Source organism: Tetrao urogallus (genome assembly GCF_951394365.1).
Source record: "Tetrao urogallus genome assembly, chromosome: 5".
Lineage (NCBI taxonomy): Eukaryota > Metazoa > Chordata > Aves > Galliformes > Phasianidae > Tetrao > Tetrao urogallus.
Window position 1 is genome coordinate 59,533,030 of NC_136818.1, and position 16,176 is coordinate 59,549,205.

Genomic DNA, 16,176 nt, shown 5'->3' on the forward strand with positions numbered 1-16,176 from the left:
TTGGTACAGACATCCAGTTTATAGATTTATATTAGTTATACTAATTGTTACTGAGGCCCTAAAGACAGTTCAGACATTTGTTAAACCAAACCTCCTGCTGAAATCTGCATCTCTTTCATTCGTTCTGTATGCAGTTGCTGTAACTAGCAGGATCTCTCAATATCACAGTAACTCCTGTCTATAAGGGCAGGGAGGCCCTGGCACAGCTGCCCAGAGAAGTGTGTGTCCCATTCCCAGAGGTGCCCAAGGCCAGGCTGGATGGGGTGCTGGGCAGACTGAACTGGCAGGAGGTGCCCCTGCTCACAGCAAGGGGTTGGAAATGGGTGGGCTTTGAGGCTCCTTCCAAACAAAGTCAGTCTGTGATTTGATGATAGACCCACATGTCCTCAGCACAAAATACAGCAAACCACACACAAGCAAATACCAAAGCCTAACAGCCACCTACCAACATAAGCACAAGCCCTACACTTAAAAGCATTCTTAACCACAGAAAAGCAAGATAAAAGAATGCCAAGACTGGGAAGCAAACAGGATTAAAGACAGAATGGAGGGGAAAAAAAAAAAAAAAAAAAAAAAAAAGGCAAAGAAAATAAAGCTGAGTACAACCAAAAAGAAATGTTGATTCTTAAAGGAAGGAGGATGGAATTAGCACTTTCCATTAAAGTACTTTGGAAACGACTGTGTTGCTAAAAGAAATAATGGCAGAATGGTTAAAAATAGGAACCTGCTCAAGGTACCCAGGCAGACAGACGTGAGCTTCAAAGACTGCAAGGAACATTTGGGGCAGTCCTCATCAGATTTCACACACACACACAGATTACCATTACAACCTAAGTGTCCAAAGGTCTGGAATCTCAGAACTGAAATTAAATATGAGTAAAAGTTGTATTTCAAAACCAGCAGGTGACACTTTAACCTACGGACCACAATGCCATGCACTTGGGGCCTAGTTTATGTGAATAACAAGTTTGCATATGACGACCAAGGTCCTCTAGAGGAAAAAGACAGGGTCTCCTCTTAAAGATAAGTAAGGTTAAAACGTGACAGTTCCTAGCAGCATTTTAAACTCACTGAGGGAATTTCAGAAAAGCTACCCTCTCTCCTATAATTTACACTGTTACTCTACCTTGGTGCTGCTTTTAGGCACTTACTGCTCAGCTTCATTATTTTCTATTTATGAAAATGAACTTGAAAGGCAAGTTTAATCTTGCAGCAGTGCCAGGCCATTTCAACCACCACATCTCTCAGTGGTCGATAACTAACTGGACAAAGCACAACATGAATTCATATTGTTCTGAGACTTTTAATTAACTCTGGCCAAGCAGAGTTCTTGCCAAAACATCAAATAATTAAGGCTAATTTAACACACGCTGTAGTAAAAGCACGTAACAAAGGGAAGCTGAAGAGTCAAACACAGACCATGCCTCTGTGTCTTACAGCAGAAACATAAGTTATGGAAACAACTGTGACAGAGCAGATGCAAAAGCATCAGCCCCAGGAAAGCAGTGGGACTGATATTTTTTTCTGGTTTTTACATTATAGCACTAAAAATGCTAAAGGGTGTCTAAAACAGCAACTGAAGCTCTAAGCAGACTGGAACACCAGATACACCTTGATAACTACATCACTGTTAACCCCAAACCCTGCATTAAGGGGAGGTTTCAAACTGAGGAATGAAAAAAAGTACCAGACATTAACAGCCAAGGGCTGGCCTTGATCAACTACCTTTTGTAACAAAAGAATCTTTTCTCCGCATCTACATATCTGTAACCACTCCAACACTTCCTACTTATATGTACATCAAGGTCACAGGGAAGCTGAAGCATAAAATACATGCTCACTTCAGTTTTGTGGGTAAAGCAATAAAACTGGAAACAGCACTGAGCGTTCCAATTTGAAACATCAGTTTAACATAGAACTGTGCTCTCATGATTGAAAAATATACCTTACGAATGATTTCTCTCCCTCTATTTTACTTGGACATGGTCAGAAAGAGCCCCTACTGTCTGCAAAGACTTGATACAGCTTGTTATGTTCTCCATTCAGACTGTGAAGGCTTAGGATTGTCAGCGTTTGTCTAGAAAACACTTCCTTTTGTTCCAGTCCTTATAGCCCACTCCTTCAATTCATCAGAACTTAGGAGGCTTATAGCAGTATGAGAGGTGAAAAGGTAACACTGCTCTTCAGTAGCAGCATAGCAGAAAGAAATGGTCAAGTGATGAGAGAACTTCATCTGCCCATGAATTCTGAAGTTGAACACAAGATAGTGTACTACCATACAGGCACCTTTCCCAGTAAGAAGACAGCTAAAATTCAGCTCTGGCTTAGGAAACACTGGATCTAATATTCTTTTTGTAAGTTTTGTGTGTATAGAAATTACTATAGAATGAATTTCAGATTAGAAATCTCGAGGAGATTCAGTGTCTATTCCTCACTTCTTGGATCTCAAGATACAAAGTTACTGGATTGCATCCAATCCCCAGACTACCCACCCCTCCAGCTGTCATTTCCAGACCCGTACATCAGCTGTAATTTCTGGATGTCTGAGTGCACCACTCTGTACCAATGAATGGTACAAATCATCTTGCTAGGTGCTTAAAATAGGACACTATTAAGAAAAGCGCCAAAACCATATATTTAGCCTGAAAGGAGACAGCTGATAAACGCATCCAATCCAGCTTTATGCGTAGCAGTCAGCAAGAGGCAGCCACAGCGCACTCCGACTTGCATTCTAATCCAGAGGCAAACCGGCCTGCGCGGCGCTGGAGGCGTTTAATCACCAGCGCTCTCACCGGGGGCACCAACGCGGTGTGGGATTGCTAAGCGCGCAGCCAACAGCGAGGAACAGCGCCTGGGCCCAGACCGGTTTCATTCCCCAAAAGCGGGCGAGGCCGCGCCGGACGCAGCGCTGGGCACGAGCCGCCGTGCAGAGCGTGGCCGCAGCCCGTCGCCTCACTCCCCGCCGCCCTCCGCAGGCCCCGGCCCCACCGCCGCCCTCCTCCGCGCGGGGCCGGCCCTGCGCCTCCGCCCGCGGGGGCCCAGCCGGGGCCGGTAGGCGGAGCCGGGCCCTCTCCTCGCGGCCGCCCGGGCCTCCTCTCGCCTCGCGGCGCCATGCGGCGGCAGGCCCTGCCCCGCTCCTTGCGGCCGGGCGGCGCCTCGGCGCTAGCGGACGGCCTCTCCTCGGCGCCGGGGCGGCGGAGGCCGAGGCGTCACACCGAGGGGCCGGCGGCGGGGGGCTCGGTATCCGAGGCCCTGCGAGAGCGGCGGCGCGGGGCGCGTTCAGGGGAGCGGGGGCGAAGCCGCGAGGGGTGGGAGCGGCGGCCCGCACTGACCGTTCGCCCGCTTCAGGGCGTTCTCGGGCCGCTGGAAGTACACCGGCATGATGGCGGCGGCCTCGGCTCTCCTCACAGGGCGGCGGCGGTGGCAGCGCGCTCCGTGCTCAGGCAGCAGCCCGCGAGGCCGGAAAGGGAGGGCCCCGCCGCCGCGCGCGGTGACGTCGCCGGAAGCGGAAGTGCCTCTCGGGGGGGCGGGGCGTTGTGTGTGGAGGGGCGTTCTGTAAGGGGCTGTGAGGCGAGGTGCTGTCGTCGGGTGTGAAAGGTTGTTTTGACACGGGAAGATGGAGTAACGCTAAGACACGTGAATTGAGCCCAAAACTCCTAGCACAGCAGCAATGAAACGTACGAGGGATGGGATATTTGGGGTCAGTGGGTGCTAGAATGGGGCGTCTCCCAGCAGAAGCGTGCAGCGCTGTGCAGTGAGATGCCTGCTGACACCGCAGATGGAGCTGCGAGCACAGCCAGCTGCCTCCCTCTGGGTTCTGAGCTATGTCCAAGCATGATTTAATTAAAAAAAAAGAAGAAAAAAAAGTCCACTTACGTATATAAGTTATACTTCCAGTGCAGCCTTCCTTCAGCTATTCCTAGTGCTGAGCCAGCCTTCTTCTCAAGTTAGTGCAATGAACGTAACGCCCATTAAGTAAGACCATCACACACTGCCTGCTGCAGCACAGCCTCATGCACCTGAAGCACACCCGTCTGTGCTGCTGTACCACTGCTGACCCTGCAGTCTCACAGCTCTCTGCAGTGAATCTGTATGCTAGCAGTGGGCTGCAGGTGTGCTACCATGTACCTCCTATTGTTTAATTGCATCATCTGCTATTCAGGAAGCCCACTCCACTTTTAATAAACATCTCCGAAGTTCCTGATAGCCCCCAGGAAGTTTTGGATTGGGCAGGTTTTTGAAGGGAGCTCTAAAACATGATGGTTTTTTTCCATCAGTAATTTTTTTTTTTTTCTTTCCATCAGAAGAGGGGTGGCCAGCAGGGACAGGGAGGCGATTGTCCCCCTACACTCTGCTCTTGTGAGGCCCCATCTGGAGTACTGTGTCCAGGTCTGGAGCCCCCAGTACAAGAAAGACAGGGAGCTGTTGGAGAGGGTCCAGAGGAGGGCCACAAAGATGATCAGGGGGCTGGGGCACCTCCCCTGTGAGGACAGGCTGAGGGAGCTGGGCTTGTTCAGCCTGGAGAAAAGAAGGCTGGGGGGTGACCTCACTGCAGCCTTCCAGTACCTAAAGGGAGCCTACAGACAGGAGGGGAATCAACTTTTTGAGAGGGTTGACAATGCAGGACAAGGGCAAACGCATTTAAGTTGAAGGAGGGAAGGTTTAGATTGGATGTCAGGAGGAAGTTCTTTACTATGAGAGTGGTGAGGTGCTGGAACAGCTGCCCAGAGAGGCTGTGGATGCCCCGTCCCCAGAAGTGTTCAAGGCCAGGTTGGATGGGCCCTGGGCAGCCTGGTCTAGCATTAAATGTGGAGGTTGGTGGCCCTGCATGTGGCAGGGGGGTTGGAGATTCATGATCCTTGAGGTCCCTTCCAACCCGGGCCGTTCTGTGATCCTGTGATGGTTTTGTTCCCAAATGAAGCGACTGAGCTTTGTGAATTACTGCTGCCTTAACGAGGCTCGTTCAGCCTTTGGGAACACCGGGCGTTTGGGCGCAGCTCTGCGAGGTCACTTCAGCGGGAGGGCGGCAGCGCAACCTCTGTTCTCCACGTCGATTGTCCGCCGCGTCTTAGAGAGATGAGAGCTGTTAGCTGAGGAAGGAAGCAGCGCGATGGAGAGGGCAGCAAATGGCGGCCCGGCGGGGCGGGGCGGAGCGGAGCGGGCGGAAGGCGGGCGGTGCGGGGCGCGGGGCCGGAAGATGGCAGAGCCGGAGACGCAGCTGCTGCTGGCCGTGGGGCTGATCGGTAAGGGCCGGGCTGCGGCGGGGCGAGCTCGGAAACGGGGAACGCCGAGCGACGTAAAGCGCGTGAGCTGGACGCGTAGGATGAGGCGTTAATCCGGCTGTGGTTAGGCAGTCATCTCGCTTCCTTGCTGCCGCTTGGCGTTCTCACGCTGCCCGTCTTTCCGCCGTAGAAAAGGACAGCAACGGAGATGCTTTGTGGGTTTGGTGTTATCCGTCTGTGACGGCTGAGCTGAGGGCTCTGTTGCTGCGGAAATGCTGCCTTACGGATGAGAGTAAACTGCTTCATACCTTTGTGTTCGGCCAGTACAAGAGGACGTGGTTCTACATCACCACGGTGGAAGTTCAAGACTCTCCTGCCTTGAAGAAGGTAGGGCTGGGCCTGCGGGCTCCTCAGCAGAGCACGAGGAAGACTTGTGCAGAGCTTCCTCTGCTGTTTAACTGCAAACACGGCGCTGCCCTTTTGTGCCGTGAGGTTTTGTATGTGTACGGATGCAGGTCCTACCCAGCTGTCCGACTGGCTGCTTTTGGGAAAGGTTGAGATGAGTGGAATCCAAACTGAGCAATAAGTGTAAAAATGGAGATGCTACTATTTTAGCTATTGCACTTCAAGTTCATCCTTTTTTGTTTAATCAAAAAAAAGTTTTACAAACAGTCTTTCCTATTATCCGAACTCTTATTCTTAGGGACCGGAGTAACATTGTTTAGATACTTTCTTTCCCACTCCATTAAAGAGCAGAAGACTGAATTTGCTTCTTTATCTGCCTATTATAAAGATCATTAAGTTGTCTGTTAAGTTTCTTCCCTTTTTCTATTTCATCCTACACTGTTAAGGAGCAGTACAACGTGATAGTTTTGAATGCATACAGAATGTTGCAGCACAATGTTCCTTGCCTTTCCTCAATCCGTAGCTCCTATCAGCTATGAGGCTGAACAATATAAAAACGTACCTAGTTCTGTCTCAAAAGCAGTAGGAGATGCTGTTTAAAAGAAAGCAAATGTGTTAAGTACGTTAAGCAAATGATAATATGTCTTAGATCTCACTTGATGGAGATGAGTCGCATCAGAAATCCATTAGCTCAGCCTTCTCTGCAGTTTAGTAACTTGAATCTACTGCTTTAACTCGCTTTATTTGTATTAAAGCATCTTGTCTGAGTGCAAAATACTGCAAAATGTTCAGTATGTAACAATCACTGTCCTTATGGGGCTGTTAAGTAAGCTCTGTTTTTTTCTATGTGTGTGCCTTGCTCAGGTGACCCACTTCTCCATTGTTCTGACGGCCAAAGACTTCAACCCAGAGAAGTATGCAGCTTTCACTCGGATACTCTGTAGGTCTGTATAAAAGTTGTCTTTCAGTGATGCTACGTATGTGTTTTGATCTTACCAAGGCAAAAGATTAAATGTCATTATGTTGTGTTAATACTTGTTCTAGCAATCTGCTGGAAATTCAGTCCTACAGACTGAAGCAGATTATACAAACTCTGGAGTTGGGCTTGATTTGAGCTTATCTTGAGCTCATACAGTAGGTGTTAGAAGCTTCAGGCCTAGTATGTTTTACCAGCAGTGAATAAAGTTTCAAAGGTGATATAACTTTGTGTCTAGCTAGAATTGAAGGTTGGTAGTTAATTGACCTTAACCTCTAAATTAGGCTACAACGTCCCTTGTTGCCTGATAGACAGCTAACAGTTCTGTTTGTGTTTAGTGAATAGTAAGGATGTACATGTACATTTTTCTTTCATTATTTAGCAAAGAGTATGGGAGAATTTTTAATGGTATGTGGGTAGTAGACAAAACTAGTCAAGTGCTCTGCATTAATATTAGAAGTTGCTATAGTAGATGTTTTTCTGTGAAGCAGATATCTTCTGTGTGTGCAAGGAATCCTTAGTCTGGACACCTGCTTAGGCCTTACTGTTACACATTTCTATGTTATTAAATGTTAGTTCCTTTGCAACACAGTGCACTCAAAATAGGAGTTAGTCATTGATCCTAAAATACAAGGTTTTGTAGGCATGTCAAAAGACTCCTATTTTAGTATCTAGAACTTCAACCAAGTGTCCAAAATAAGAATTCTTGCCTAATGGATTCTCTTTGCAATACTGTCATTTTATTCATGTGGCTGCTGGTACTGGTTACGGTCCAAAACCCGGATTCTTTCTGTCTGCACAGAATCTACTTGAAGTATGGAAGTCCTGTGAAAATGATGGAGAGTTACATTGCAGTCCTTACAAAGGGGGTCTGCCAAAGTGAAGAAAATGGATCCTTCCTCAGCAAAGACTTCGATGCTCGGAAGGCTTACCTTGCTGGTTCCATTAAAGGTTAACTAATACCAGAACTCTAATTTATTTTGTACAGTGTAATTTACAATCCAATTTTTAATATGCTCTTCAAGTAAATAGTGTAAAGTGTTACGTGTATTGTTGTTCTTGAGCTTCTTTAAACAGATGAAATCATCAGCATGTATATTTTCTATAAAATATTCTTCCATTCCCTTTTAGATATAGTATCTCAGTTTGGGATGGAAACAGTTATCTTATATACAGCACTGATGTTAAAGAAGAGAATTGTGGTGTACCATCCTAGGATAGAAGCCATCCAGGAATTTACCAGGTGAAGTATGACTTTGTCAGTCCCTCCCCACCTACTCCTAGAAGTCAGACAAATCTTGAGTTTTCATTGAGAGTGCTCAAATTTTGGGGGAAAAAAAATCAGAATACATTTAAGTATATCTATTGAAATCCCCTTAGATCCCTCGTAGGGCTTTAGCCATTGTGCTTAGTTAAGACAAAGAAATTTAACTGGGTAATGAATGATAAATTCTGCTTGCACTGATTGAAGAAATCTCTGCAGTTAGTGTATGTGTGTACTAAGACCTGGTCATGTTAGTTCTTCCTTATGAGTTGCCTTTCGTGTTGTGAATCTTTAGTGCAGGTACAAGTGTACTGTGTGTCAACTACTGATCTCATCTCCATAGGACTTTGCCTGCTTTAGTGTGGCATCGGCAGGACTGGTCAATTCTTCATTCCTATGTACATCTAAATGAAGAGGAAGTGGAAGCCTTAAAAGCCTGCACAGGTAGTAACGATTGTTCATATTTTATTAATGAAAACTTAGTTTCATTTTTGGTTGCTGCAGGGTCTTACAGCAGTGCTCTTTGGGGCAGAAGTGGATATTCTACTGCTATTGCTGTTGTTCCAAAGTAAACTATGTGATTTTCTTCAGGAAAAAAAAAAAAAAGCAAATACCTAAGCGAGTATGTTTGAAGATAAGTAGTTAATTTGGTGTTCTTGGATGCATCCCCATCAGCCTGCTCCTAATGCAGATGAAAAGAAGCTTTGAGGGTCTTCTGACGTTATGATCAGAGGGATTAAAAAGCACTTCTGTTGCACAGAAGCAATTCACTTTAGATAAGCTATTTGTTTTCAAACTTTTGCATGCAGCTGGTAACTTCATTTTTAGCATTTTCTTTTCAGTTCCTAAGTCTGAATTTCCAGATTTTTATTCTGCAGGAAGGGGCCCTTTGCCTGTATGAGGGTTAACATGACACAGACTGTGGCAGGTACAAGGCTTCTCTATACAGCATAATGAACAAGAACACCAGTCATCTTCAGTATTTCTTCTGCATTACTAAGAGTGTTTGTTTCAGCTGACTGCCTTTCACAGAGAAAAGTTGTTCCAAGCTTGCTCAGCTGGTGTGCTATGAAGAAGAAATCCTGCTGTTTTCACTCCTCAGTTGTAATCTAATAGTGACTTAGTGACAAGGGGCTCAAGTGGATATTCTTTTAAGGAAGTTGATGGGTTTTTCACTTGCAAATAAAAAATTAAGTAGTAAAGCAGTTTAACATTTCAAATTGACAGCCTTTTTGTATTACGTGTAGTAGTAGGGGGTTTCCGCTATGTCTTGGAATTGTTTTTATTTATCAAGCAAGACTAAAATGATAATGTTAACAAAACTCTGCTCTCCAGGTTACATTGCTGGATTTACAGATTCTGAAGTGAACAGTAGACCAGACCTCTATGATGTGTATGTGAATTTGGCAGACAGTGAGATCACCATTTCCCCTGTAGTAAAAGGTTGGTTGCTCTGAGTGTTTTGGATCTGAGGTCTCTTTGTCTCAGAGTTGGTAGTAACTACTGAACCTAAGCAGTCTTAATACTTGTGCCAGACTGATTCTGAAAATGTAACAGGGAAGATCCTGTCTTTGTTTTATGGAGGCCTTGGCAAGCTGGAGAAATTTGGAATTTAGAAAGACGTGCTTTCACTTCCAACAAATGTGTAACTGAGATTTGAAAACACTTATGTTTAGTAATTACATGGGAGAGACATTCAGCTGAGGATTACTGAATGCAGAGATATCACATGAATCTTTAGAAAAACATTGCCTGAAATACTTGGAGATTGGAAACTGTTTGAAAGGGAAGCCTGTACGCGCTGGTCATCTTGCTGTTCGTTGGTATCTGCTAAAGGTGGACAGTTAGCATGTGCCAGCATGGCTGCACCATTTCAGGTTACTGCCTTTACAGATAGATACCACGTGGCGGGGATAAAGAGGACTCTTTGTTTTGCCTTGCTTTTCAGATACGTTTCTAGGTAGTGCAGGAATGGTCTTTTTTACATGAATGTGTTCTTTTTCTTGTTTAGAGGCAATGACAATGGGAAAACTTCACAAAGAAATTGGGCAGCTAATTGTTCAATCTGCAGAAGATCCAGACAAATCAGACAGCCAAGTCATTAAGGTTAATTTTTAATGTTTTTTGCTTTTAAATTCACATAAATTGCTTCTATCACATAGTATCTGGCAGGAGCAGGGGAAGCAGCAGGAAGGTGGTTACTGGGAATGGGGCTCATGTAGAGTCATGTGCAGTTTTGTACTCTTTACTTTCTTACAAATGAGCATTTTTATTCTCCAAACAGTTGTAAGGATAACCTGTTTGATTTATGTTATCTCTTGGGTAACCACATTGCTGAAGAAACTTCAGAAATTTTATGGAGTCTGAGGCTTCCAGTGAGATGAACCTTGTAGTGTTACCCTATGGAGTGTGTATTTTGCTCAGTACATTGTCAATTGTACTATCAATACCTCTGAATGACTTCTACTGATATGTGGGTTCTCAGCTATAAAATCTATTCATTTATTTAAGTTTTGTTGTTTTGTTGTTTTGGTTTTTTTTACTTCCTGCCCTATTTAATGGATTACTGCCCATTTCAGATTGAGCAGCTTAATCAAAAAAGCTCAGTTAGGCCAGGGAGAAGAATCTATGGAGTGGCTGTGTTCCATCAGCTGCTCCTTTCATCAGTATTGTACCAGAGAAGAGCTGCTGCAAATTTGCAATGGAATAAATAGGGCCTTTATTCAAAATTAACTATTTGTCTCATTTTCTTTATTCCTTATGATTTTTTTTAATAAGATTTAAAAACATGTAATACCTCATCCCTTACTTCTGGTTGCTTAATTTTTTATTTTTTTTTTGGTTCTTTAAGGATATTTCTCTGAAGACAAAAGAAATCTTGTCTACTTTAGCCTCACTTACTGAAGTTTCTGATGGCAATGAAAAACCAACCCTGAACTCTGAAGCTCTGAAACAAAAGCGATTTCCACCAGCTACAGAAAATTTTCTTTTTCATTTAGCAGCTGCTGAACAAATGCTTAAAATCTGATCTGATGCACTTCTGGACTATGGACCAACTCCAAAAGCTGTCTTGGATGTATAAATAGGAATACCTGATTTTTTTGTATGGAAAAATTAAAAGTGTAAGAGTGAATGCCATATTTACCTTGATGTAATGCAGAATATTGGAGCTTGACCTGGAGCATCCAGAGGTATATCTGATAACATTCCTGTTGTCACCTTTCCCCAACTGTAACTTTGTGTGTATGGTTCTTGCATTTCATGTTACAACAAGGGTGTTTATACACGTAGCGTGGGCTCGTGCATCCAGGCTGTGCCAGGTGTTGTAGCAGCCGTTTGTCTTGCATGTCCCCAGTGACAGACAGCTCTGACTTCTCTCCTTGTGTCTGGAACACAGGGTGCAGCATGTGTGCTGTAAAGTCAGTGAGTTTTGGATGTGCCCGTCTGCACAGGGATGTGCTGAACACAGAATTGTTCTGAATGCTCATTCTGGGCTTCCAGGTATGTCAGGTTGTCAGATATTGCCTTTGCTCTGGACTACCTGATACCTGGAAATCCCAAATAAATGGACAAGTTCTCTTCTTTCTACTTGAAAGTGTCTAGGTGTAGAAGAAGGACGTCTGGGAAAATCTGATGTGGTAGCCTTATTATGTAAAGGAAGAGGTATTTTAAAGCTCACGTCGGAGTTGAGCACCTCTTTTGGACTCTTGCCTTACAAGTTTTTCCCCTTTCACTCCGTCCCACGCCTCTGGTGGAGGGAAAAGAGGACAGGATTGCTATATGTAAACTGGGGCTTTCTGGGAGGCAGCAGACAAGTGCTGCTATACAGCTGAAGTCATTTTAGGAGCTGTTGGGGCTCTCTGCTGGGAAGAATTAAAATTTGCCTTCCTGTTTGGTTGCATAGCTCTAACTCAGAAGTTTTGTTTGTTGTTTTTCCATGGAGCAGCCTGAAACTAATTTGTAACGTTCTGAGAAGAGCTTAGGTTCTGTGCAGGGGAATGCTGTGAGCCAGGCAACCTGTCTTCCTCCAGAAATGTCCACAAAAATAAGTAAATTCTGCAGTAGCACTTTGTTATAAGAAAAAATAACCTTTTTTTTCTGGCCTTTGTACAGATGGGCTGTAGCATGTGGTTTTACCTAGAGATTTTATACTGATAATTAAAACTGTAGTTCTCAATATTTATGTTGTTTAAGAAATTGGATGTTTGCTATTCTGAAATTGTTAGAGGTCATCACTAACTGTGTGCAAGCAATATTGGTTTGGAAAAGGGTTGCCCTTTTGCTATGTATCATACTGCATTAAGAAGATCTGTTTTAGTGTGGGTGAGGAATGTGGCATCTATGTATAAAGTGGCTGGCTACTACAGTCAGTGAGTGGAAGTGCTTCAGAATAAACCCCTATTTTCAGGGGTATCAAATTCTACCTTAAATACTCACTCTGTGGTTTAAATTCTGAACACAGGAGAGCAGTGTGTTTTGTTTTATCTGAGAACAAGCTGCCTTCATTTACCTCCAAGTGCTCTGCAGCATTTTCCCCATTTGGCCATTAAGGTGGTGTGATGGGTTTGGATTTGTTAATTTTTCTCTTTTTAATGGTTCTTCATTACTGCTGTTTCTATTCTAGGGCTTCTGTAGCAGTTAGAACAGCACAACTGCAAAGTTACACTGAAAATTCTCAGAATCTGCTTTAAGGTCTGCTGAGAAAAACCTGAATTTTTGTCAAGTCCCGTAATGCCACATTGTAATCGCAGAGAAATTCAGTTTCTTTTTACAGAAAGCCCTGCAGGTGTCCTCATTAAGGTGGTGTGGGGTTATGGGCAGCCACAAAAAGCAGAGAAGCTCAAACACAAAATAAAAGTTTCTTTTTTTTTTTTTTTTTTTTGCTTTCTTTTAAAAGCAGGAAGGCCTCAGTTTTAGATCTTGTATTCTAATACTTGTGTGACACAAATGAACTATAATTTTGCACTTAAAGAACTGGACTCATAGCATGCTTATGCTTATTAAAAACAACAATCCTGACCAGCCTAGCCTTTAATTTATGTGAATTTATTTCTGAGCGCTCACAAGCTGTAGCTCTTGGTTGTGCAATGCTGGGGTTGGAAATGAGGCTGCTGCTTGGGTGGAAAATGCACTACTGCTACAACTTCAAACAGTTTTATCATCTTCTATTGGTTGTCCTGGTTTAAAATATAAAATAAAAAGTACTGGCTTCCCTCAGCTTCAGCACTTTGAGAGAATAGTCCTAATCTGCTTAGATTTTCTTGATAATTGTTTCTTCCCAGGAGCACGTTGGAATAAAACTTCAGTCTGGAAGGTCAGGGAGAAGTTTCGGCTTATTCTCTGCCTAGGATGCACACCAGCTGAGACTTGGGTGTGCTGCTGTCGGTAGGGAACAGTCAGATGACAGTTTTACTTCCTCCTCCTAGAAGCAAAGACTGTGCAAGATGAAATTTTCATGCAGACCTTCTCGTCTTACTGCCTCTCTGTCCTTGGATCAGTGTGAAATGATGACCGATGGTTCCTGTTGATTTGCTGAGAGATGCTGCTCCCAAAGGCGTGCAGCACTTGGCCAAAAGTAAGGCTTTCTGATTCTTGGAAGTTGCAGTGCAGTTCCTTCCTCAGGTGAGGAGGGAGAAAACGTGCTCTGTGCCTTACCCATTGCCCTTGTGATTTCTGTACTGTATAATCTCATCATATCTCCACTACGCTTGCAAAAACAATGGTAGATGGTGAACAAAGCCAAAAGCCTACAAGGGAGAGCAGGATTAGTAACCAATCCTTCTGGTTGCAGTTTTGCTAATTAAGTTAGTCCTTCAAGGCAAAATGTGTGTAATTTCTAGTGCTGTCATCCTTGTGGTTTTGGTTCCTGGGATAAACTGGTTTCCATAATTCTTCTGCAGGCAAATATTGGGGGGAATGTTCTGAACGGGAGCAATGTAATGCTGAGTAACCTGGGAAGGAGTGGCACAAGATGTCTTTAGAATTTCTGTGGAGACTCCAAAGATGGGACCACAGTGCTTTTCTGAGCTGCACAGCGTGTGGTGTTGCTGGTAGGGAAGCAGCTGCAGAGCAGTGCAGGATTCCCTCCTTACCTGCTTCTTTCCTTCCTCCCCTACGACCTCCAGGGAAAAGCATGGCAATGTTACAGACTTGTAGGATAACCACAGGGACACCAGCTCCAACAGAGGAAATGCTTTGATCTCAGTATTTCCAACAGTAGGAGTGTCTGACGTTTTATTTCTTTGAAGCTACTTTAAAATGACACTGAAGCTTCATTATATATTCCTGAATTTCAGGATGACAAGCTGGGTAGGTGGGGAACTGTCAGCATATTGCACTGAGACTTAGGTTTTCCTTGAAGCTGAAAGCTCCCATCTACTCTAGTTTACCACACCTTAAACTGGTTCCACTACTACATTGCCACTTAAGACAGCAGCCGATGCTGAAAGCAGGAGGCAGCAATGCTGAAAGCAGACCTGTCTTGTGCTGGTGTGCTGTTAATCTATTCCAAGTCATAAAGCTGTGGGTGCTGACTCTGTTCTTCAGTCCCTCAAATATAATGCACTGCTGCTTGTCCCATCTTGGTCCCCTCGCATACCAGGTGTCTGGTCCAGCTGCTTCTAGTCCCAGTCTCATGTTTTCATTTCAAGATCAAGGAAGCCAGGGCCTTGTCAGCAATGTATTTTGCCTACCTTGATGTGGGAAACAGCTGAATCACCCAGGCTGCCAATCTAGATGTCAGGTGCTTGCCTCTGTCTTCCAGAAAATTCTGATTAGGGAAATGGAAACATTTCTGAGAATGAGGGAAAGAGAAGATATGTCTAACAACTCCAAGGGGGTTGTGTTTAATACAGCAAACAACTCGAGCATTCACTAATAATGGGCAGCTGTAATAACAGACGTTATTACTGGACTTATTCCATAAACCTTACTCACAGAGATGTGATGACATTAATTTGCTTCCAAGTGGGGTGCCAGACAATTTATGGCTTGTCTAGTTACCGTGACAACCCAGCTGATGAATGTGTTATCTTCAGATTTGTAGGTTTTGCTCTATTGTGGATTGTTTTGCTTTTGCTTTGATTCCATTGTGCTTTACAGAACAACTGCTTACTTTATCCAGTCTGACACGGATGTTTGTTTTTAAATGAGGGGAGGTATGAGCTTTCCTTGGAGTATCAATTAATGTTTACCAACAGCATTAGACTCCCTCGAGGTTTGTCTTCCCAATCTTACTGAAATAGGATTAATAGAGAAATGGGATTTTAGAGAATTTAACTGTAGGATAGTAGCTGTGCTAGTTAAAGATTTTGAAGGAGACCAGCACATCATTGCTTGTGGGAGGCAGGCTGGACTATAAGCCTGCTCCTAAGCCTCTGCACAACATCCCAGAGCAGCCAGGAGGTGGGAAAAGGAACAGGACAAGCCTTTCCCTTAGTGCCTTCCCAGCTTGGGAGTGCTGAACTTGATGCATTCTTTTCTTCCTGCATCTTCCTTTGGCTGCTGTTGGTGGTGACATATGGCCAGAAGGACCTTTGGGCTGATCCAGAGCAACTGTTGCTGTGTTCTTGACCCAATGGGCTTTTATGTACCTAAAAACGTGACCCACAAGGCAAGTACTGTATTCAGGAGCACGAATATAAAGATTTGGGTTATTTATTTTGGGCCTCATGGGACTTTTGAGTCAGTAGGTGTAAATGAACTTCTAAGGTATCTTTCTCTGTTAACTTGCAAATTGTAGCCATACCACCTTCCTGAAACAGCTTTACAGTGTGCTCCCCTGAAGTTTCAGGTCCATCGGATGTGTTCCTGCTCCCCTCCTTTGTTTCCTTGCCCGACCTTTCACTGGAGTTAAATTGAGAGGGGAAGACTCAGAAAGGCAGAACTTGCACAAAAGCTGAATTGAAAACCATACTTCCTGCTTTTGTTTTGTGGCAAAAGCACAGCACCCTTCTTTTCCTGCAAGAAAGCAGGCCTACTCTTTTTCCTTACTTTGCTCTATGCTGCTGTCTTCCTGTAGGGACTAAGAGTGGGGAGCTATTGCTTTCCTCACACCAAGAAAATAAATCTAATCCTACAGCAATGGGATAGCATTTAATGCACTCTGAGGAAGTTTACTACAAACACTGAAGGTAGTACTTGTGAAAATATCTGTCGAAGTGATCATTAATTACATTACTTGGTGCATAGCTTGTCCTTGTCACGCAGAGCCTTAGGAGTGCCTTAAATTACAGCTCCCATGACCTTAAATCTATTTCTGCTATGACCCCACCCATGGTTATCAGCACCACTCGGTCTCCTACCAGTTG

The 16,176-nt window shown here is 44.3% G+C and overlaps 2 protein-coding genes across 2 annotated transcripts in view; one reads left to right on the forward strand and one right to left on the reverse strand.

Annotated features, from left to right (window-relative positions):
* Positions 1-3,381, reverse strand: part of EIF3A (eukaryotic translation initiation factor 3 subunit A) — a gene marked incomplete at both ends in the record, with an annotated part of 28,383 nt that extends 25,002 nt beyond the window's left edge. The window contains one exon of the mRNA XM_079536273.1: positions 3,333-3,381. Coding sequence (XP_079392399.1) covers positions 3,333-3,381 — 49 coding nt within the window. The remainder of the gene's footprint in view (positions 1-3,332) is intronic.
* Positions 3,382-5,197: 1,816 nt separating this feature from the next.
* Positions 5,198-10,895, forward strand: DENND10 (DENN domain containing 10; the record flags this gene model as incomplete). Its single annotated transcript, XM_079536375.1, has 9 exons — positions 5,198-5,243; positions 5,413-5,609; positions 6,492-6,571; positions 7,406-7,554; positions 7,735-7,846; positions 8,211-8,311; positions 9,203-9,310; positions 9,879-9,973; positions 10,719-10,895. 9 exons carry the CDS (start codon positions 5,198-5,200, stop codon positions 10,893-10,895), a joined length of 1,065 nt encoding a protein of 354 aa, XP_079392501.1.
* Positions 10,896-16,176: the final 5,281 nt, after the last annotated feature.